Here is a 25,050-nt window from a genome sequence, read left to right as displayed (position 1 = left end):
GCTCGTGTGAAGCAGACGAGATTGAAGTGTTTGTGTTAAAAGGTAAAAATGGGAAGCAGTTTCCCTGTTGTGTTATGTACATGCCCACTGTACTGTATATGAATGCAATCGTTTCTTGCAACAATGTTTCTTGTTTTGTCTCCTGAAGCGTGATGATTTTGAAAATTACTGTACATTCCATACTGTGTATTAAAGGACAACCGATGTCACTTTTTATTCAAATGCAAAACACCAATAAAAATGACTTCACGACAAGACGTCTTGCATTTCTTGTGAATCCAAACAATGGCTTCTGATTCGGATAATATGCTTTCTTGTTACACATCCAGGTGCCATTTTGAGCCAACATTCGGGGAACATCTCTCACCCCAAAAAAAAGAGGCACAACATGGCGAGCTCATGGCCAGCTCCGTTTCTTACATGGTGCTTGGATGCCCTCTTTTGGCGGCTTTCGTTAATGCAGTTCGGCGCAGGATGGATATATCGACATTTTTTTTTAACTCCCGAGAATATCGATATAACGAGACTTTACTGTAAATACATATACATATATATGACACTATATATATATATATACATATATATACATACACACACATATACAGTGAGACCTCAACTTACGAACTTAATTGGTTCCCAGACAGTGTGTAAGGTGAAAAGTGTGTATCTCGAAAAAAAAATTTCCGTCCACCATTGCTACCATCCATCGCCTAAAAGCTTTACACAAAGGCGTTATTTAGTCGATGCTTTCACATATATATATATATATACACACGCACACACACACACACACACACACACACACACACACACACACACACACACACACACACACACACACACACACACACACACACACACACACACACACACACACACACACACACACACACACACACACACACACACACACGCATATATATACATATATACAGTATATTTAGAATGTAGCACTAATATTTCAGACAAAAATCAGTTTGCGTGAAGACAGCAATGAGAAATATGGACACCCGGCAATATGAAATATATTACCTTGAAGTAAAGCGGACATTGATTTAATGATCTGTGAGCTGCTTGTACATTTTTACAACAGGCTTTGCAATTGTATCCACTGATGCACGTGAAATTATACATTTGGTCATGTAACGATGCGCATACTGGAAATAATTGACCGTAGACAGCCATGTATCGCCACACTCACAAACAGGCAAGTCAATTTCTCACATGTACTTTCCTGCAGCGGTTCCTTGCTTGCTTGTGTTTATATGTATGTATGTGTGTGTGTGTGTGACCACTGATCCTCCCATAGCCCCCTCTCTTTCGCTCACTCGCGATACCCCTCATTCAATCTACGGCAAACTTCAAAGAAGTAATGTGGTTGGTTTTACTTTTACATGTAACCCATAGGTGGCATAGTCACATGACTGATAGAGTCCTAACTTGACTGTTCAGATCTTGATGATATCGTTAGTGCTAATATAAATTCCTGAAGTGTCAAGTTTTTAAAGTTATTTATGCTGTAGTGTCTATGTTGTAGGGTCCCGCGTTTCGCTAACAGAGTGAGGTAGGGGTGAATTGGTTAGCCCCACTCTCAGTCCGCTAGTGGGAGCTCGTGGCCACCTAGCAGGCTAATTTGCTTTCAAGCCTGCAGACCATCGACAGGACTGTCCAATTCGCCACTGCCTTGTTTTGTGTGTGTGTGTGTGTGTGTGTGTGTGTGTGTGTGTGTGTGTGTGTGTGTGTGTGTGTGTGTGTGTGTGTGTGTGTGTGTGTGTGTGTGATACACAGTTCATATGGTATGTATGCGACGACAGACCTTGCATGTGAGTGACAATTAGGAATCGACAGAAGTGTGTTTCAGGTCTGTTCAGCAGACATCTGTGCAAACATCTTATTTATTCACCCTTTAGAAGCCTGATTTCGTATACTTGGCAAGTTAGCAGTTTTGGGAACAGATTCTTTTCATTGGCGTATCAAATCTGTAAATTTACATTCCTTTACAGGGTCTTTAAGTGCATCTGATTTAACAATGGGTGAATGTAGCATTCAACAAGTGATCAATTATATATTAAATCAGTATTATTTGAGCATAGGGATATCGACACTAAAGCAATCAAAGAACACAGCTCACCTTGGATGGTTCATCTCGAAGGGCTGCTACTCTTCCTTTTTGGGGGCGCCTCAAGACAAGAGCGCTGCTGTAGTGGTCTGAGTTACTATCCATCATAGAAGAAGCAGACACTGGATACCTGAAGTCTGGGGTACTTGAGAGCTGTGATCGACTAGCAAAACCCACCAAACAGAACAATCCGTAAGATAATGATTGTGTTTATGGACATTTAAAGGACAACCGACAACATTTTTTTGTTTCCTAACTGACACCAGAAAAACGTTTTACTGCCTCTAAAATACCCAAAACACACAGGCTGATATTTTTAGTCAAATGAAAAACACCAATAAAAATGACGTCTGAGGAGGCTCTCAGGACTGATGTGTAGCATCCCAGAAAATGCACAAGATGGCGCCAAAGCTCCGTTGGAAATGGGCTGATTTGTCTGCTGGGAATTTGTGTCAACTAGAATCAAATCATAGTCTTGGTGCAAAACACAACGATTCACCATCGCGTTATGTGTTTTCCTTCTAATTTCGCCATCAACACAGATCAGCACGAAGTTTTCAGACCAAACAAAGTACCCAAAATGCATTGTGTGTCGCTTTCTCGATCAGGGGCTTTCCCTTCGTGACGTGACGTCAGGAATCGTCACCAACTCAAAAACAAGAATTCCTGAATATTCTGCGCGAGTCTTAAAACGTAAAATATAGCTATATGCGGTGGAATCTTTGTAAAATACACTCAGTAGAAGTCATTTGAAGTGATTTTACAAATTATGGACGCAACTTGTCCAAGGGCGTCGGTTGTCCTTTAAAGGACAACCGACACCAGTTTTTTGTTTCCTAACTGACATCAGAAAAACGTTTTATTACATCTAAAATACCCAAAACAGGCAGGCTGATATTTTTAGTCAAATGCAAAACACCAAAAAAATTACTTAAAGTGTCCTAAAACTGCCACAAATGAGCTCAAAACTGGGGAGATTCAGAAAGTCCCGCCCCCTTGTTCGTGACGTCACACCAGGATACTCCTTCAAAAACTGCCTTGCTCGAGAATCAAAACAATGGCTTCAGAGAGTTCAGATTCGGAGAAGATTCTTTCTTGTTACTCATCCAGTTATGATTCACATAGTTCTGAAGAGGAAAGCATAAATGTTTGCAATCGATTAAAGAAGTCCTTCCGTATCAATTCAAGCCGTCTGCAAGTGATGAAACCGGTGAAGATATGGACTATAATGTAGCGCCCAGAAAATGCACAAGATGGGGCACAAGAATCGCTTCGTCCACTATATGAAGCCGCTTATCAGAGCCGTAAAGCCGCCCGTGTTTGGTTAAAATCCGTGGTAGAAGACATAGGGGTGGGTTTTACGCACACACACAAAGGAGACCGCCACACTTCGAACAAGTACATGAACATCAGATGTTGAGATGAGAGAGAAAGCTCCGACAGCGCTGCAGAGTAAAAAATGACACGGTGGAAAGTGGATGTTTGTCCGATCGGTTTGCTCCACTAATATGGCAATTGCTCTCTTTCACCAGGTGAGGTCACAGTTAGCATGCAGTGTAACTAAATGAGTAAACATACATCAAACTTCCGCTATCCAAGCGCCGAATCGCTAACTCTGGTTAGCTTCCTCGTTCGCCTCCGCTGGTGCTCGACTGCTCTGCTCCGTTGAAAATGGGCTGATTTGTCCGCTGGGAATTTGTGTAAACTTACACCTTCTTTATGCGTGTTACCGCAATTGGCTGCGACACAACGATTTACCATCACGTTATTTATGTAGTTTTCCTTCTAATTTCGCGATCAACACATGTTTTCAGGTGAAAAAAAGTACCGAAAACGCATTGTGTGTCGCTTTCTCGGTCAGGGGTGTACCAAATGTGACGTCACTTCGGGCATCGTCATCAACTCGAAAACAATACTTCATGAATATTCAGCAAGAGTCTTAAAACGTAAAATATATGTGGTGGAATCGTTGTAAAATGCGCTCAGTAGAAGTCATGTGAAGTGATTTTACAAATTAAGGACGCAACTTGTCCGGAGGCGTCGGTTTTGGTTGTCATGTAATGTATACTTAGACACTCTACATATTACAGACTGAGGTTAAACACAAACAACTTACCCATGTAAGAAAGAGTTGCTTCGGCTCCTACCCTGCTCATTCTCAGCCCTCAAAGTTTCAATCTGAATCAAGAGCTGCTCCTGCAGGACAGAACATTTATTCTATGTTAAGAGAGTGACAGAAATCTTTTACCTTTAAAGACACACTCAATTCACCTTTTCATGGTGAGACTCCTCAATCAGTTTCTTGGTGTGCTCCAATTCCCTTATGAGGGCATTCTGAAGAGAAAGTAATCGACATTAAACAAGATTAAATTGTGTGTGTGTAAATGTACACAGAATACCAAACAACAAAGAACGATAATGATTTACCTCAGTACATCAACTGGTACACCGGAGTTAGGATATGGCTGAAGGAGTATTCACAACACAAATGAATGAGTACTACCTTGTCCTCGAGAGCAGACATCCTTTCTTTAAGGTGAAGCTGGAGTCTCTCGTTGGACTCAGACAGGAGCTTGTCCACTGTCTCAGAGAGACGTTTGTTGTGCTCCTCATTCATCTTCTCTCTTTGCCTTGCCTGACATTCAAAAGTGCAAATGTTGATAAATTCCAGTGGACACCGGTCCTATTTAATAATTATAGACTTCCCATCTTGCCTGTTCCTTACCCTGAGCATTTCTTGGTTCTTCTCCTCCAACTGGGCCTCGAGCTGCTTCAATCTCTCCTCCACATTACCATGACGTTCTTCTGCCTGAGCAAGACAGTTAAAAAAATATTTGTAGTACTAGTACTTTTCATATTCAATTTGTTCCAAAGTTATTTCTCTACAGATAGGCTATGTTTTCTCCCTTCCAGTGTTCAGTGATTCTTTTAGATATTTGAGGGACAAAACTGAAGTCCTTCAAAATACCAAATACAGTGGGTCCTCGGTTTACGAAAACCTTGCCTTACGAACTTTTCGGTTTACGAAGGTTACATTTAGGAAAATTAAACCTTGGCATATGCACTATTTTCGCGATACACACCCCCCACCACGGCTGGCGGAGTAATCTTCGCGGAAGAACACAAGAGCACATGACCGAACAGCGTCCCAGCCGGCCTACCTTTCTACACCCCCTTTCTATGAGTGCACACGTCGATCGTCTTCAACGATACTTTTGCCGTTATGGGACCGACCACAGGCTATGGGACCCACCACAGGCTCGTGTTCAGCCGAAGCAGACACAAAACAAAATAACAGTCGATCATTGACAAACACAAACGAGGTGTGCGTTTGTGATGCCGCGGCTGTCATGTGAATCTCAGCCTGACACATCTCTCACGCTATGTGTCACTTCCCTGAGAGTAACTTTCTCCTACCATTCTACAAAGAAAGAGCCCGGTACCATCCACCATTGTTACCATCCTTCGCAAAAAGCTTGACACAAAGGTGTTATTTAGTCGATGCTTTCAGGTGACTAATGTCACGTGCAAGTTGACAGCTGGGGCGGGGCCGCTGCTCCCGACCTCCGCCAGCCGAAGAAGACACAAAACAATTTTATTTGCCATTTTATTTTGTCTAGCTTGACAGGCTGGACGGAATCCCCCCCGCCCGCCTTCTTTTGTCGCTTTTGAGAATCATCAACATGATGAATGATCATGTGATGCCTCAGTTTCGTAAGATCTTACAAGTCAGAAAGCAACAGGTGTCAATTAAGAGCCATAAACGACCATCACAAATGTAAATAAAGTGACTATTATACAGTGCAGTACATTTCTCTCATTACAATACAATAGCACATTTATTATACAGAGAATAAGGTATGTTATATTTTATGGAGACCTGGGAACGGATTATTCTCATTTTAATGGTTTCTCATTTTAAAATTCTCATTTTAATGGTTTCACTGAACAGGTACGATTTACGACCACCCGCACTGAAGACCACCAGAACCTTTTTTTTTTTAATTCTACAGCTGGGACTGCTACGGTGGCAGCCCGGCAACGATGGTGAGATCTGCAGCGTGTTTGCGATGCATTTGGTAGAATAAATTGGATGTTTATTTGCCGCAGCACAGAGAGCAATCACTTCACTCAGCATTGTATGAGAACTATTTTTTTTATCGCTGCGAAAGGACCATATGTAGCGTTGTGGCTGTGTTGCCAGATCCGCTCAACATTCAGCCTGCCTCATTTATTTTAACAGAGAATATTACAGCATTGCACAAAAAGAGGATGCAAAGGGGGGGGGGGGGAGGGTCCACCGACGCCGAGGCGGGTGGGCGTCGGCGCTCGGGTCGAGGGTCCCCCGACGCCGGCCAGGGCAAAAGCCGAGGCGAGCCGGCCGTCGGCGTTCGAGATCGCCGTGTCAGGCCCACGCCTTTAAGACTTTTTTTCCTTCGCCATCCGCCGAAGTCCAAGCGTGTGTGTTGGGCGACCTCTTCTGGCTTCTCCGTTAGCAGGGAGAGCAATTTTTCAACAGCGCGCATACATGGGAAGCCGTGCATATTTGGGCCAGCAGAACGACACAGTAATAAAAATCAATAATACGAATATAAAATGATAAGAAATTCACTAAAAGGTATAAAATGTATAATTGAACTGTAAGCAGTTTGTTATATAATAGTATTACAATAGAAAACGTTCTTTAAAAACAACAGATTGACATCGTACACTATTCTGTCGTATAAATTTCGCGTCGGCCATATTGATTGCATTTCGACTTACGACCGCTTGACTTAAGACCGTTTTGTTGGAACGGAACCCGGTCGTAAGTCGGATGTTACCTGTACTTCCGCAGACAGAGATGTAGCACATATGTATGTACAAAAACAACAGTTAAGAGCAGTCACGATGCACAAGTTTGGAACACTGCAAAGCTAACTACAACACCAAAAACATAATAATTTACCATATTTTCCAGTGTATAAGGTGCACTGGAGGACAAGGCGCACCCACAATGGTGTATTTTCAAACCATTTTCCGTATATAAAGATGCACCGGACTATAAGGCGCACCTTCAATGAATGACATGTTTTAAAAAGTATACATTTAATGTATAAAGTACACCACATTATAAAGTGCTGCCAGCATGGGCCGCGTACTACTACTTCTACTTACAGTAGTTGCGAGACCTGTTGTGGCTCAATTAAAATTACGTCTTATAATCATGATTTTATGACAGTCATAAAAGGAAGTTGCATTTATTGTTGTTGGTGAACATATAATAAGGACTGAAGTTCTGTTTGTAATGTAAGGAAAGAGATGCCCATTTCACGGTAAGATCAGAGCATTGTCATCAAATGGTGAGTATAGTTTTTGCTTTTTTGAATGTTGCTGTGCCGATTACCATTTTGTGTTTCGAAGCCTTTTACTGAGCGAGTTGCTTGTTCTGTAGCCACAAAGGGACCTCTGTCTTCTTGTGCCGGTCCCGAGCCCAGATACATACAGATGGTTGTGGCAGGAAGGGCATCAGACGTAAAAGCTTGGCCAAAACAAACATGCGGATCAAACCTCTAAAGATGGAGGACACTGATTTGCTGTGGCGACCCCTTGAAGGGAAAAGCCGAAAGGAAAAGAAGAAGAAGATATAAGGCACCTGTGTATAAGGCGCAGGGTCATGTTTTTGAAGAAAATGAAGGCTTTGGGTACACCTTATACACCGAAAAATATGGTAATAATGGAATTAGATGACAGCCATTTATCTGTATTTTAATGATAGGTATTAACACTATCAAGTCATCTGTGGTGACACATTTAAATTATTTTTGTAATTTTTTTGGGGGGAGGCGGGCGGAGTAGTATCTATATGGGAAAGTTCTTGTTGAGTTATATGTAAACTAATTGCCAGTTCCAGTTTGTGTGCTTAAGGGATGTGTGTTTGAGGAAAAGTGGCAATACCAGCCACTGACCACTCAATGAAAGTGCATAGAATACAACAATATCTACACACAGACCCGTCACCACGGGAGAGCCAAATGGGGACTGTGACTGCCCACCAAGATGCGTGTAACCCATATTTAAAGGACAACCGACGTCACTTTTTTGTTTCTTAACTGACATCAGAAAAACGTTTTATAGCATCTAAAATACCCAAAACACGCAGTATGATATTTTTATTCAAATGCAAAACACCAATAAAAATGACTTAGTGTCCAAAATCTGCAAAAAATTGAGCTGCGAATTGGGCATTTTCAGAAAGTCCCGCCCCCAGTTCGTGACGTCACGCCAAGACGTCTTGCATTGCTGAAAAATCAAAACAACGGAGAATGTGCTTTCTTGTTATACATCCAATTATGAATATGATTCAAATAGTTCTGAAGCGGAAAGCATACACGTTTGCAATTGATTAAAGAATTATTTCTGTTTCATTTTGAGGCAAACGGGCGGGGGGGAATGTCGCACCCAAAAATGGCGACCCAGCTCCCGTGAAGAATGAATCAGCCCGTTTCCACAGGCTGATACATTCCTTCCATGGAGCTTGGACGCCCTCTTCTCGCGGCTTTTGGGTGCAACATCAAGGTTTTCAGACAAACAGTACAGCAAAATACAATGACGTGATGAAGGACTGCTACGACAAAAAGACGGTCGGGGGGGGGGGGGGGGGGGAGTCCTTTCATGACGTACGGACTCGTCACCAACTCAAAAACAAGACTTCATGAATATTCAGCGCGAGTCTTAAAACGTAAAATATAGCTATATGCGGTGGAATCTTTGTAAAATACGCTCAGTAGAAGTCATTTGAAGCCATTTTACAAATTATGGACACAACTTGTCCGGATGCGTCGGTTGTCCTTTAAAGCAGAGGCCCCCAACCCACGGACCGGTACCAGTCCGTGGGTCATTTGGTACCTGGCCCGCGCAGAAAGAAGAAATAATTTACATGAAATGAAAATTGAAAAATTACCAGATTACCTGCAACTACAATTTATTCTTGACGAATGTCAAAACGCTTGTCTAGGTCACGTGATACATACCGCTAAAGTTAGCCACCGTAAGATAGCAAAATGAGTAAAAAAATGTTAAGTTTCTTTATCCGCCGGTCCGTGAAAATATTGTCTGACATTAAACCGGTCCGTGGCGCAAAGAAGGTTGGGGACCACTGCTTTAAAGGGTTGTGAGATGTCAACGTATATTTTGGCGCGCGACTAAATTGTATCATTTATCTATAAAATTGTTAGTACACCTCTGCATAACACTATCATTAACGTAGAGAAAAAAAAATATGGACTAACTTACAACAAAGAATAGCTTAACTGACAGAAAATTTAATCTTTTAAATCTTATTTCATTCAAATTAAATCCTCGTTGATCCATTGAATTCTAGTGAGGCCTTGTATGATTCAAATGAAGTAACAATTTGTATTGGGACTTTCATAACAGAATCCGTGCATAGCTCATATCGCTGGGAGTCATCACATCATCATTTTATGTACCACTGCATACACAAGTGTCATTTTTGAGGGTGAATGGTCAGCCCACTCCATCCCACACCCAAACAACACACACCCTTGCACATTTGGAACCGCTTTCACCTACTATGGTCATGCGTGAACAAATTGCTACGGGACAACACAGACGATGCAGTGAATTAGTGCACACACAAACAGAAAAAAACAATTCTGTTGTTATAAACAAAAAAATATCATCGCAAAGTTTCAGTACAATGTAAATGTACTCATTTCTAATTAATTGCAGACTTAATTTAGATTAGTGGCTGTAAGTTTGAAAGAAATAACACTTTCTGGCCTGTGTTGGATTTTTTTTAAACATTTAGTTTTCATTGAACAAATGGGGATGTCATATCTTGATTGTATCATTGTTGAGAAAAAGTAAAATTTAGCTGTATTGAACAGATTGAATTCCAAATAATTAAAAAAAAGAAAGTTTGGGGGCAACAAACCAATCCGTATCCATTCCACACGACGCACAACAACACAAAGTGACAAAAGAAAACACAAAACAAGACAAAAACAACCAAAAAAAAGCAAGGCTCATGAGAGCACTTGCTGACGGCTGCCTACTCTGGCGCCATCTTGGACTTTTTTAATGTATATATTAAATAAATATTATTATAATATAAATATATTGTATGACATAAAAGATCAAACAAATATAATATTTAAAGGACAACCGACATCTCCGGACAAGTTGTGTCCATAATTTGTAAAATGGCTTCAAATGACTTCTACTGCGTGTATTTTACAAAGATTCCACCGCATATAGCTATATTTTACGTTTTAAGACTCGCGCTGAATATTCCAGAAGTCTTGTTTTTGAGTTGGTAACGAGTCCTCACCCTACGTCACTGAAGGAACGCCCCTGACGGAACGCCCCTGACGGAAAAAAGGACACATTGTAGCAGTCCTTCCATCACGTCAATGCATTTTGCTGTATTTGTTTGGTCTGAAAACTTCGTGTTGCACCAAAAACAGGCAGAAGAGGGCGACAAAGCTCAGTGTAAGGAATTGAGCAGCCTGTGGAAACGGGCTGATTAATTCCTTACAAGGAGGTTTGTCGCCATTTTCAGGTCTTTTTTGGTGCCACATCCCCCCCCCCATTGCCTCAAAATGGCACGGAATAAATTCTTTAATTGATTTCAAACATGTATGCTTTCCTCTTCAGAACTATTTGAATCATATTCATAACTGGTTGAGTAACAAGAAAGCATATTCTCCGAATCTGAAGCCATTGTTTTGATTCTCCAGCAAGGCAAGACGTCTTGGGGTGACGCCACGAAAAAGGACCTTCTGAAACTGTCCACTTCCGGGTTCATTTTTTTTTGCAGATTTTGGGCACTTTAAGTCATTTTTATTGGTGTTTTGCATTTGACTAAAAATATCATACTGCGTGTTTTGGGTATTTTAGATGATATAAAACGTTTCTCTGATGTCAGTTTAAATGAGAATACATCAGATAATAGGGAAATATTGGAAGCCAAAACTAATGCTAAATGATGCAAGATGCCTGTTTAGTTACCACTTTCTGCGATACAGCTTGTAACTATAAATGCACATAAAGAGGCCAACAATTTCCAAACAAGTCTCCAGTGTTTAGACCACAGAACAATGGTTGCCCCTCTACATTCCACAAAGAGTTCCAACCTTAACTCATATATTTCTGGGTCAAAAATGAAATAGACAGCCTTTAAAATTTTAGCAGTCAAAAAGCACAGCAAAAGTTGAAATACTTCAATGCATGCAGTAAATAAAAAGTGAAATTTCCAGTCACTGTCAGATTGCAATACCTTTGTGAGGGCTGCTACTCTTTGTGCTAGCTCAGCCTCCACTTCTGGCAGAGTTTCTGCTTTGCGTATAGTTTGCTGCAGCTTCTGCTCTGCTAGATCCAGTTTCTCTTGAAGCTGCCGGTTTCTGTCCTCAGTCTGTGTAAGAAGGTAAGGTTGTCACAGATATAATGTTGATGATCCTTTTGGAACAATTGGAACAATCAAGCAAAAGACACCCAATGTTCAAAATAACCTCCCCAAACACACACACAGGGGATGCATGTGCACTGCATTGTATTTTTTAAACTAGCCTATGTTTTACCATCCTTGTATCCAAAACACAGTGCTCCCTGTGTATGCGTTTAATACAGAACTAGCATCTGAAAAAAAGTTTGCACCTTTTCTGTACTCCATACAGTCAAATCCCTTTTCAACATAACCAGTTGACGTTTTCACCCCGAGAAGATTCGTTGACATGTCACACAATGAATTTTCCATTTCCCAACTTTCCTGATAACATACACCTCTATAATTTAAACTTTAGTGGAACGACCACATTTTCCCCACAAAATAATGAAAAGGCTTTCTTTACTTCGATCCGTGGGGATCTAACTGCCACCACGAAAATGCTTCTGAACAAAACGTAGAGCGCAGGATGCCACACCTTTGCTCAGCAATGCTCCTGATCAACACGTACATTGTTGTACTTCTGAGTGCGTGGTGTAAAAACATGTCCGGTAAATTGAAACACATCTTGCTCTGTGTATAGGCTGAACTTGTCTCTCACTTTCAAATGGGAGTCTCCACGGCAAAGCTGAGTAGCTATTTCAACAATCATCCACAACAACAAAAATCATGGCAGAGTTTGAGTCCTACAGATTGAAAGATGATCATAAACGGCCTTGAGGCACGCACCATCGGAACTGGAGAAGGCAGTTTCAATTTAAATGTTCATACTGAATTATATGTCGTAGGTGGCGGCCATTTTATTGGAAATGGTTACAAGGGACTACCCTTACAAAGTACACATTCATTAGGTCCCTCGAGATACGATATAGCGAGGTACAATGGTAAAGTTATGCTGAGAACTCAGTTAAATTGCTCCAGCATACAGTATATCGATGTAGTTGGCTAACTTACTTGTCTAAAGAGAGACTCCTTGTTAGCTACTTCATTCTCCAACTTGTCATTCAGGTCGTGGACGGACGTAGCCTCCCGCTGAGCAGCCAGGTAGCGCTTCTCCAAAGTGGTTATCCTCTCTTCCATATCCTCCTTCTGAGCCATTGACTAAAAAAGCAAGAATACACAGATTATTGGCATTTTTTAAAATCATGAAACTGAAATACGAATGTGATCTCTTTTTCAGTTTACTTCAGTTGACAAACCTATGAAAATATTCCAATTGCACGGCTAACAGAGACAAAATCGCAAAAGATAAACATTTCAATTGAAGAAACTAATATTTAACAACATAATACAATATATTCTCTATGGTCATTTAAATTATAACCACATCCCCCAAAAATATTACTATAAACCCAGTCCGGAAAAGCTATGCCTCCTGTGTACAACCTTGAAGGTTGACCTCTTCTTCTTTTCCTTTCGGCTTTTCCCTTCAGGGGTCGCCACAGCGAATCAATGTCCTCCATCTATCCCGGTTTTGTGCATCCTCTTCTCTCACACCAGCTACCTTCATGTCCTCTTTGACCACATCCATAAACCTCCTCTTCAGTTTTCCTCTCGGTCTCCTGCCTGGCAGTTCAAGGCTCAGCATCCTTCTTCCGATATAGTCACTCTCCCATCTCAGTCTGGCCTCTCTGACTTTGTCTCCAAATCCTCTAATATGAGTTGTCCCTATAATGTACTCATTCCTGATCCTATCCAACTTGGTCACTCCCAAAGAAAACCTCAACATCTTCAGCTCTGCTACCTCCAGCTCTGATTCCTGTCTTTACTTCAGTGGCACTGTCTCCAGTCCAAACATCATGGCTGGTCTCACCACTGTTTTATACACTTTTCCTTTCATCCTAGCTGAAACCCTCCTATCACACATCACACCTGACATTTTTCTCCAGCCGCTCCAACCTGCCTGGACACGCTTCTTCACCTCTTTTACACACTCTCCATTGCTCTGGACAGTTAACCCCAAGTACTTAAAATCCTCCACCTTCTTTATCTCTTCTCCCTGTAGCACTCTTGCACTCCCTCTCATTCACACACATATATTCCGTCTTGCTGCAACTGATCTTCATTCCTCTCCTTTCCAGGGCATATCTCCACATCTCTAGTTTCTCCGCCACCTGTTCCCTGTTCTCGCTACAGATCACAATGTCATCTGCAAACATCATGGTCCAAGGAGATTCTTGTCTAACATCGTCTGTCAGCCTGTCCATCACCATAGCAAATAAGAAGGGGCTCAGAGCTGACCCCTGGTGGAGTCCCACCTCTACCTTGAATTCCTCCGTCACACCGACAGCACACCTCACAACTGTCTTACAGTCATGATACATGTCTTGCACCGCTCTGACATACTTTTCTGTTACTCCAGACTTCCTCATGCAATACCACAGCTCTTCTCTGGGCACCCTGTCGTATGCTTTCTCCAGATCTACAAAGACACAATGCAATTCCTTCTGACCTTCTCTAAACTTCTCTATCAGCATTCCTAAAGCAAACACTGCATCTGTCGTACTCTTTTTTGGCATGAAGCCATACTGCTGCTCACAAATGTTCACTTCTGCTCTTAGTCTTGCTTCAACTACTCTTTCCCAGAGTTTCGTTGTATGGCTCATCAACTTTATTCCTCTGTAGTTAATACAACTCTGCACATCTCCTTTGTTCTTAAAAATGGGCACGAGTACACTTCGTCTCCATTCTTCAGGAATCTGTTCTAAGATCTTGTTGAATAACCCAGTCTCTCCCAGCTGTTCTCCACCTGCTGTCAATTCTCTAAACATGGACATGGGGCATTTATACGGTTCGCGATCACCTCGCCAATCCCGGATGATTGACTCAACTCGCCACTGTACCTGGACTCTTCCTTCGATGCGCGAGTGTATCCGGTCCGAGGTATTTTCCCTGCGTCCCGTAAATTTATGTCATCTTCCGGGATTGCGTAATTTTGCACCCTCGTATGAAATTTGCTTTTTGGCGTAATAAGCAGGTCGGATCACCCCCTGCCTTCTTACTCGCTGTGTTTTCTTTTATTTGTTAATAAACATCCTGATTGGGTAGTATACGTCTCTGCCGCTTGCTTTGGTATCCCAAACATTCCACTACGTTCCGACGAGTCAGCTGCCATCACTCTCGCTCGGAACGTGACAGCTACGGATAACTCGGCTACAGGATGTTATTTTCTCTTAAAATATCTATCCAATGACACTTGCTCTCACTCACATAGCCACATCACTAGATTTCACAGCCTCCTTATTCTTTAATATCGTACTGATCGTAGATTTCGCCATGCTGTATTCCCTAGCCAGATCAGACACTCGCACACCTCCTTCATATTTTGCGATTATTTCTTTCTTAAATGCAATAGTTGTACGCACTACTTTTCTTTTGTCACTTTTAGCAGCACTTACTTTCTTTGGAGGCATGATTAGGGGCTAAAACTCTTCGTACACCTATATTAAACACTAGAGCAAAACGCAGCACGTCCGCAAGCGACAATAGTTGGTCACGGAGAGAGCGATACACCCGTACGCCGCTCTGCACCCCACCCTCGCGTACGCACTCACGCGTCGTACTGGCGTTCGAACACCGATTGGTGTTCGAACTACGAAGCAAGAATATCTCGAATATTCTGTTCGAACTCCGATTTGTTCGAACTGTGAAGCGTTCGAGAACCGAGGTACCACTGTATTCACAATAGCCATTTCCATTCTCTTAGCAAAGTCAACCACAACGAAACCAGACCTGCCCATCACCTCCTCATCATCTTTGTTTCCTGCGCCAACATGTCCATTGAAGTCTCCACCAATTACAACCCTCTCACTTCTCGGGATGTTCTGTATGACTTCATCAAAGTCCAACCAAAATGTCTCCTACTCCACCAGCTCACATCCTACTTGTGGGGCATACCCACAAACAACATTTAACATCACACCTTCAATTTCTCGCTTCAGACTCATCATTCTATCTGATACACTTTTTACTTCTAAGACATTCCTAACAAACTCCTCTTTTCAGATAACACCAACTCCATTTCTCTTTCTGCCTTCACCATGATAGAAAAACTTAAACCCTGACCCTAAGCTTCTAGCCTTGCTCCCTTTCCACCTGGTCTCTTGTACACAGAGTATGTATCATGTACAACCATGAACGTTGGCCAAAATTCGGAAATTGAGGATGGTATCTCTCAACAAGGCACGGAGGTTTCTCTGAGTACTCATGTCTACAACACCATTGCAATTCTCTTCTTTCTACCCCCTCTGACTATTTTATACTAAAATTAAGGATGAAAACAATGCCAAATGTAAAAGTTAACTGACTTCTCTGAGGTCTCTCTGTAATCGTGTATTCATGTCTTCAGACTTTATGAGGTCTTTTCTCGCTGTATCCAGATCTTCCTCCAGCTCACTGATCCGGGAGGCCATTGCAGCCATGCGCTCTTTTATTTGGCCCAGATCAGCGGTCTGACGATCCACCACCTCCTGGAGTTCTCCAACTTTGCCGAAAGCATCCTCCTGACTGAGTGATTCATCAGATGACCGCTATGGATTAATAAGTGACACAAAATTAGTCTCTTTTAAAAGTACAGATGCAAATTTGGATATTTATTAAAAACAGCAGTGAAAATGATTTTAACCTTTATTCCATTCTAGGTAAATATATTGAGTTAGTCCTAGGGCCAGAATTAAATAAAGAACAGTATTATTATCAACGTAACCAGTGCATTGCCACACAGCGCTGAGGAATTTAACTCACTCACAATGGCAAAGAGCAGTAAACAAGACAATCAACAATACTGTACAATGGCCGAATGGGGATTTAGCAATCTTTGGATGATGTCACTTGCGAGAGAGTGACGAACAAAAACAAAAAAAAACCCTGGGTATCAAAAATCTATTGAGCTTCAATGTGAACATGGTTCAGAGTTTTTCCAACCAATCTTGTGAATGGTTTTGTATGTAGATACTGTGTTGATTGATGAATGCTTTGAATCCTTCCTGCGGGAATTATTACCGCATCTATCTTTAATTTAATCAATGAAATCTGCATTTTCAATTATAAAAGCACAAGAAATTGATTTTACAAAATACATGCTATGTAAAATAGTTTATCCAGACTAGAATGATTAAACACACAAGGATTTAATTAAATTAACCACACAAATGGTTTAAACTTGTCACACAATCACTTTCTCACACTCTTGTCTTTCAACCATGCGCTAAGTAACCTCACCTTTCCATTAGTGCTTGGTGTATTTTCAGAGTTGTGGTTGACCTCACTAGTTCCATCTGCCAACCCCCTCTTCTGGCAGCTCTGCTCCCTGAGGTAAGCCAACTGCAGAGATAGAGTTTGTTAACAGACAGGAAAGCCACCGATTCATTAGATAACCAATTTAGATTTTTTTTGTACTTGCTCAGACTTTTATATATATATATATATATATATATATATATATATATAAAATAAATCTTCGTCTCACCCACCATGGGTGGTGTCTGTCACCCATTTTTTTTTTAGCTCGGGTTCTCTACCAGAGGCCAGGAAGCCTGAGGGTTCTGCGCAGTATACGTGCTGTTCCCATCAGATATGAGATATCTGATGTTGTTCCCGGGATCTGTTGAAAGCACTCGTTGAGTTTGGGGGTCACTGCCCCGAGTGCTCCGATCACCACAGGCACGACTGGCACCTTTACCTACCAGGCTCTCTCCAGCTCCTCTCTGAGCCCTTGGTATTTCTCGATTTTCTCACGTTCCTTCTTTCTGGTGTTTACATCACTCGGGACCGCTACATCCACGACAACGGCTTTCCTTTGCCCTTTATCTATGACCACGATACCATCTTGTCAGTCTGTATCTGGAAGTCCAATAGGATCTTTGCTCGGTCATTCTCTACTACCTTGGGACGTGTTTTCCATTTTGACCTTGGGGTTTCCAGTCCATACTCCGCACATATGTTTCGGTAGACTATGCCAGCCACCTGGTTATAGCGCTCCATGTAGGCTTTCCCTTCTGTTAGGGTAATTCGCCATACAAACATCTCTAAACATCGCTCTGTAATCTTTGTTTACATTTTGAACTTCCTCGTATGTCATATCCTGCCTTCCTTTACACGATGTCGCATTTTATTACGTCACATCCTGTCGCGTCATTACTATGCGCCGCATAAATACTCCTGCAGCCCATTCGCCTCTCTCTCCCCATGCGCTCCCTCCTCCGTCCGCACCACAATGCCCGTGCTCTCCAAATTAAATCAACTTTCTGTTCAAGTCCTGGCTCCCTGATGATTTAACCATCGATCTCCATCAACACCCGTCGAAGCAATGAACCAAGGGCGAACGATAAAAAATAACCCAACACCTTCCAGCATCTTATACCCTGCAGTAATGTTTTGTATTGTCTCAGGTGCCTCTTCGCACAACCTACACCTTGGGTCTTGTCTGGTGTGGTATATCCCTGCCTCTATGGCTCTGGTGTTCAGGGCCTGCTCTTGAGCAGCCAGGATGAGTGCCTCTGTGCTGTCCTTTAGGCCAGCCCTCTCTAGCCACTGATAGGACTTATTGAGATCAGCCACTTCAGTTATTGTTCGGTGTTACATCCCGTGTAGGGGCTTTTCCTCCCATGATTGTCCCTGTTCCAGCACCTCATCCTCTGTTCCCCGTTGTCTGAGACACTTTCCGAGTACATCATCCGTTGGAGCCTTCTCTTTGATGTATTCATTGAGCTTGGATGTTTCATCCTGGACAGTGGCTCTCACACTCACTAGTCCACGGCCTCCTTCCTTACGGCTTCTGTACAGTCTCAGGGTGCTGGACTTGGGATGGAACCCTCCATGCATGGCGAGGAGTTTGCGGGTCATAACATCCCCAGTCTGAATAATGTAGCCACCGGGGAGCACAAGCCAGTGTCTTATTGTGCCAGTCCGGAGCCCAGATAAATACAGAGGGTTGTGTCAGGAAGGGCATCCGACATAAAAAAAAAATGCAAAAACAAATATGCAAATCAAACCTCTGAATCCCATACCGGATTGGTCGAGGCCCGGGTTAACAACGGCCGCCATTGGTACTGTTGACCTTCAGGGTGCCAGTGGATAATGAACGACTGTTGGTCGAAGAAGGAGAGGAGTGAGGTGTGCCCGGAAGAAAAGAGAGAAATGGAACACCAAGAGTATAGAACTAAGAGTAGGAACTTTGAATGTAGCAACAATGACAGGTAAAGGTCGAGAGCTGGTTGACATGATGCAGAGAAGGAACGTAGACATACTGTGTGTCCAGGAGACCGGCTGGAAAGGGAGCAAGGCTAGAAACTTAGGGTCAGGGTTTAAGTTGTTCTATCGTGGTGAAGACAGAAAGAGAAATGGGGTTATCTTAAAAGAGGAGTTTGTTCGGAATGTCTTAGAAGTAAAAAGAGTATCAGATAGAATGATGAGTCTGAAGCTAGAAATTGAAGGCGTGATGTTCAATTTTGCTTGTGGGTATGCCCCTTAAGTCGGATGTAAGCTGTCGGAGAAGGAGAGATGTTGGTCACACAGAACATCCCGAGAAGTGAGAGGGTTGGAATTGGTGGAGACTTCAATGGACATGTTGGCGCAGGAAACAAAGATGATGAGGAGGTGATGGGCAGGTTCGGACTCCAGATGAGGAACGCTGAAGGAAAGATGGTGGTTGACTTTGCTAAGAGAATGGAAATGGCTATCGTGAATACTTTCTTTTAGAAGAGACAGGAACATAGGGTGACCTATAAGAGTGGAGGCAGAAGTACACATGTAGACTACATTTTGTGTCAACGGCGCCATCTAAAGGAAATCAGTTCCTGCAAAGTAGTGGTTGGTGAGAGTGTAGCCAGACAGCATAGGTTGGTGGTGTGTAGGATGACGCTGGCAGTGAGGAAGATGAAGAAACCAAAGGCTGAAGTGAGGACAAAATGGTGGAAGTTGAAAAAGGAAGAGTGTTGCATGACATTTAGGAAGGAAGTAAGACAAGCACTGGGTGGGCAAGAGGTCCTTCCAGATGAGTAGCAAACTACAGCGAACATAATCAGAGACACAGGTCGGCAAGTACTTGGTGGATCGAGTGGGAGAAAGGTAGATAAAGAGACTTGGTGGTGGAATGGGGAGGTGCAGGAGGGTATACAGAGAAAGAGGTTAGCAAAGAAGAAGTGGGACACTGAGAGGACGGACGAGAGTAGACAGCAGTACAAGGAGATGCAGCGCACGGTTAAAGTAAAGGTGGCAAAGGCCAACAAGAGGCCTATGATGACTTGTATGCTCGGCTGGACAGCAAGGAAGGCGAGACTGATCTTTACAGGCTGGCGAGACAGAGAAACAAAGATGGTAAGGACCTGCAGCAGGTTCGGGTGATTAAGGATAGAGATGGCAATGTATTAACAGGTGCCAGTAGTGTGATGGCAAGACGGAAAGAGTACTTTGAAGAATTGATGAATAAGGAAAATGAGAAGGGAAAAAAGAGTAGAAGATGTGACTGTTGTGGAGCAAGACGTAGCAAACATTAGCAAGGACGAAGTGAGGAGGGGGCTGAAGAGAATGAAGGGGGGAAAGGCACTCTTGCCTGATGATTTACCAATCGAGGTATGGAAGTGTCTTGGAGAGGTGGCAGTGGTGTTCCTGACTGGGTTATTCAACAAGATCTTAGATGGTGAACAGATGCCTGCAGAAGATGCCCATTTTCTTTGACTTCCATTATAAACACCAATTTTCCACTGACTGCAAAAATCCCTCATTTGGCGACTCAGGACCACTCTCCACTGTCAAGTCGGGTGTTATTTTTCTGAAAATCAAGTTTTGAATTGGTCAAGCAGTTTTGCAATGAAGAGTCAGGCCGTGAGGTCAGGTGAACGTGCGGGTGCCTGCGCTTTCACGTGACCGCGCTGAGCAAAGGAAAAACAGCCAAGTCTTATGAGTGACATTACGTCCATTTGAATTGATGGCCATGTCAGCCTTTTTTCAACCCTGCACGATACTATAAGTAAATAATAATATGTATGGTGAGGCCTGATGCCATTGAACATTATGAGGGGGTGATAGTGAAAATAAATCCTCAAAAACGACTTTGTTATCACACCTCAAAAGCAGAACCATTATTTGAACAAATGCTGTGTGTTGGATTAAAAAAAAACGCAATTGCACAAAAAAGAAGGCATGAAAAAAATAAGCTTCTTTGGTTTGTTGACATATTCAAGCCTCTATTATGTCATATGCAATATTTTAACTTGATTTTTTAAAACATATACAGTATAATTACGTGCGTTCGTGACAAACCCCCGCTGCTGTGAGTTATAAAGGGTGCCGACAATAAATAAATACACGAATAAATAATATGTATGGATAAGCCTTATGCATTTTGGGGGATTAAATCAGCATCCTCCATCTTCACGGGTTTGATTCGCATGTTTGTTTTGGCCAAGCATTTACGTCGGATGCCTTTCCTGACACAACCCTCTGTATTTATATGGGCTTGGGACCGGCACAAACAATCATTGTTACTAAATCATCTGGGTGAATGAAATATGTGTAACACATTTGAATGAAAAATACAATGTTGTTTCATTATTCAATGATATAATTCATATACTGTCATTGATTTTGAAAATACTCAACAGTAAGAGCCTGACTGTCAACAGCTCTGGCTGGGCTCATAAACCCTTTGTGGCAGGGCAATCAAGCAGAGTTGTACAGTACAGTACTGGCCTCATAATGAAATTGTATTATTTAATGAGTATATGACTGTACTAACATAATTAATATTCAAAGCTTTGCAAGGGCATAATATCGATAAGTATACAGACTTATTGGCACTAATGCGTTAAAAGAAAAATTCTGACAAAAGGAGGGGGAGGGGGGGTAAAGTAATAAGAAAATAAAAAGAATCCAAAGAAAACAATTAAAAATATTATCAAGGTGAAACGCGCATTTGGGGAAATCAATTAGTGTAAGTTTCAGACTTCGGTACTTCTATGCAGGTGTTGTGACCCACGGATCACCAAACTGGTTGAATTTGATGGATGCTCTGTACAATGGCATGGCATATGTGCAAGGAGCAGAGCAGACTCCTTGCACAGATGTTCAATAGGATTTAGATCAAGGCTCAAAGCGACTTTAAAGAGTTTGTCAAATCTCTTTATTTGTTGAATGGAGGTTGTCAAATCTCCCAGGGAAGTGACACGCAGATGTCTTGCAGAGCTTGATCGTGGCGTGGAGTCGAGCAAGTCGTGCTGTGAAACTCTGTCCGATGTTGAGCAGGTCTTTGGGAGTTGCGCCTGTTTCTGAGATATTCTCTGCTGCTGTCCCGCGACGGCTGCTCTTTTATACAGTCCAAGCGTGGGAAAAGTGTCAGGCTGAGATTCTCATCAAAGCCGCGGTGCGCACATGTGCCGCCACAGGGCTCCTCTCCTGGATCCGAAGTCGGTGAAGGCGATGAAGGAAAAATGAAGAACAATAAAAAAAAAAACCGTCGTTCGGAGAGGCCAGGCGAGATGACGGTCGATCACCGCATGGCGGGCGTCGGTGGGGAGGTGGCCGAGGAAGTTTCGGTGGTTGCTGAAGTCGTACGGGAGCACGGAGACGAGTGCTCGCGGAGTCGTTCGGCTGGGGTCGGTCGAGTCGGGGAATCGATGAGGGAGCGTGGTGTTGGTCAATTCTCCGGGCACGTACAGGTTGGTCATCGGCGACGGTGACGTTGATTGCGCTGCCATGGCGCTCTGCAGGACAGGAAGAACACTGACGTCGGCGGCCAAGTCGGCCATGAAGCGTCTTCCCGATGTCCGATCATGGACATAGACGATGTCCGATCGTCGACATCAACGATGCAGCAAGGAGTCGTCAGGCGAGTTGGACGGTGTTAGCCATCGGGGGTGCGGCAGGTTTCAAGGGTGGTGGCGGCCCATCGGCTGGTAAATCCGGGCCTTTCCATTCGGAGAGTTGATTGGGCTGGCTGGCTCGCCAATAAAGAGTTTGTCAAATCTCTTTATTTGTTGAATGGAGGTAATCAAATCTCCCAGGGAAGTGACACGCAGATTTCTCGCAGAGCTTGATCGTGGCGTGGAGTCGAGCAAGTCGTGCTGTGAAACTCCGTCCGATGCTGAGCAGATCTCTGGGAGTGGCGTGTGTCTCTGCGTCTGAGATATTCTCTGCAGATGTTCCGCGACGGCTGCTCTTTTATACTGTTCAAGCGTGGGAAAAGTGTCAGGCTGAGATTCCCATCAAAGCCGCGGTGCGCACCTGTGCCGCCACAGGGCTCCCCTCCTGGATCCGAAGTCGGTGAAAGCGATGAAGGAAAAATGAAGGAAGAATGAAGGAAAAATGAAGAACAATAAAAAAAAAAAAAAAAAAAAACGTCATTCGGAGAGGCCAGGCACGATGACGGTCGATCACCAGGCATGGCGGGCATCGGTGGGGAGGTGGCCGAGGAAGTTTCGGTGGTTGCTGAAGTCGTACGGGAGCACGGAGACGAGTGCTCGCGGAGTCGTTCGGCTGGGGTCGGTCGAGTCGGGGAATCGATGAGGGAGCGTGGTGTTGGTCAATTCTCCGGGCACGTACAGGTTGGTCATCGGCGACGGTGACGTTGATTGCGCTGCCATGGCGCTCTGCAGGACAGGAAGAACGCTGACGTCGGCGGCCGAGTCGGCCATGCAGCATCTTCCCGATGTCCGATGATGTCCGATCGTGGACATCAACGATGCAGCAAGGAGTCGTCAGGCGAGTTGGACGGTGTTGGCCATCGGGGGTGCGGCCCATCGGGCGCTCCTGAGAAGATGCCGGGTTCACGGAAGGCTGGTAAATCCGGGCCTTTCCATTCGGAGAGTTGATTGGGCTGGCTGGCTCGCCAATAAAGAGTTTATCAAATCTCATCATTTGTTGAATGGAGGTTGTCAAATCTCCCAGGTAAGTGACGCGCAGATGTCTTGCAGACCTTGATCGTGGCGTGGAGTCGAGCAAGTCGTGCTGTGAAACTCTGTCCGATGTTGAGCAGGTCTCTGGGAGTTGCGCGTGTGTCTGCGTCTGAGATATTCTCTGCTGCTGTCCCGCGACGGCTGCTCTTTTATACTGTCCAAGCGTGGGAAAAGTGTCAGGTTGAGATTCCCATCAAAGCCGCCACAACTTCAGAATATAGTCGTACCATGGTCAACTCTTCATCATTCTGTCTTTTAGCTGTGTTTTGAGTCATAATCCTGTTGCAATACTCACAGCCTGAAGCGGACAAGCTAGGGAAGCACATTTCTCTCATTGATTTCTTGTTCCTCTGTTTACAAAGATGTTCCTGGCTTTTGCCTTTCCTTGTGTGTCTGCATGTAGATTATTCTTAGGCTGACATGTTATTGTACAAAGATACAAAACTGTTTTCCCTAGTTTAAAGTAGGGGTGTGCCGTAGGATTTTTTCAATGGAAGCAAAGTGCCTTGGCTCAAAAAAAAATTGAAAAACAGAGCGAAGGGACATTAGGCTGTTTGAAACTCTACATATCTCACACATCTGCCTCACAAGACGAAAGATGGTACTGTGTGGATTATGATGGTCGTAGGAGAGGAGCTACAGTATATTCCATAATTTAATTGAAACCAGCATTTTTGAAAATGTGTGCACAATATTGTCAGGTGTGCTGTCGAAATTTATCAAATATGTGCATGACTGTGCGCCTGACATTGTATTCATGTAGTACTTTTCCATACCAGTATGTAAGAGCAGGAGCTAGCTAATTGCCTTTTGCTTCAAGACAAAGTTTCCACGCGAGGCAATACAGCAAAAGGTATCTTTCATTTAGATTTGCTTTTACCACAGACCAACAGCAGCAATGTTTCTTCTAAGCACAATTGCCCACTGGTCGCACACTCTCACCATACATGAAAAACTATACAGCACAGTGAATGCACTGCAAATAAATTAGATACAGTAAAGTCTCGTTATATCGATATCGGTTATATCGATAGTACCGCTTATTACGATACTATTTTCATTTCCCTTGCACATTTCTAGTCTTTTTATGTATAATTAGTACCGTTTAGTACGATACCCTGTTATTACGATAATCCGGTTATTACGGTGCTCCTTTTCATCCCCCGCCGGCCATTTTTGTTGTTTATATCGATATATCCGTCGCGCCATTGGTCAACTTGGTCACGTGTCTTGTTACGTGAGCCGCCATCGGTCGCGCCATTGGTCGACTTGGTCACATGAGCCGCCATCGGTCGCGCTATTGGTCGACTTGGCCGTGTGACTTTGTCACGTGACACGCCATCGGTCGCGCCATTGGTCAACTTGGTCACGTGTCTTGGTTACGTGTCACGCCATCAGTCGTGCCATTGGTCGACTTGGTCAGGTGACTTGGTTACGTGCCCAGCACCCGTGTAGCAGAGCCATTTTCATTTTCAGACGCTAGCTCGTGTGTAGCAGATGAGATTGAAGTGTTTGTATTAAAAGGTAAAAATGGGAAGCAGAAGATTGATGACTTTTTTAAATTGTATACATAATACAGTAAGATGTAAGCG

At 43.3% G+C, this 25,050-nt stretch overlaps 1 protein-coding gene across 10 annotated transcripts in view; it reads right to left on the bottom strand.

Moving 5' to 3' along the window:
- The window catches only part of ppfia1 (PTPRF interacting protein alpha 1), a 91,310-nt gene that overhangs the window by 44,903 nt on the left and 21,357 nt on the right, over positions 1-25,050 (bottom strand). For all 10 annotated transcript variants that reach the window (XM_088991818.1, XM_088991819.1, XM_088991817.1 and 7 more), the window contains exons 6-14: positions 16,788-16,889; positions 15,875-16,096; positions 12,522-12,668; positions 11,403-11,537; positions 4,845-4,928; positions 4,623-4,754; positions 4,391-4,453; positions 4,236-4,315; positions 2,132-2,282 (exon numbers count right to left, since the gene is read on the bottom strand). In XM_088991818.1, the coding sequence (XP_088847944.1) occupies positions 2,132-2,282; positions 4,236-4,315; positions 4,391-4,453; positions 4,623-4,754; positions 4,845-4,928; positions 11,403-11,537; positions 12,522-12,668; positions 15,875-16,096; positions 16,788-16,889 (1,116 nt within the window). The remainder of the gene's footprint in view (positions 1-2,131; positions 2,283-4,235; positions 4,316-4,390; positions 4,454-4,622; positions 4,755-4,844; positions 4,929-11,402; positions 11,538-12,521; positions 12,669-15,874; positions 16,097-16,787; positions 16,890-25,050) is intronic.

This window comes from Hippocampus bargibanti, linkage group LG03, assembly GCF_051943395.1.
Source record: "Hippocampus bargibanti isolate YZ-2025 linkage group LG03, ASM5194339v1, whole genome shotgun sequence".
In the NCBI taxonomy this organism is placed as follows: Eukaryota; Metazoa; Chordata; class Actinopteri; order Syngnathiformes; family Syngnathidae; genus Hippocampus; species Hippocampus bargibanti.
This window is presented reverse-complemented; position numbering and strand designations above follow the sequence as displayed.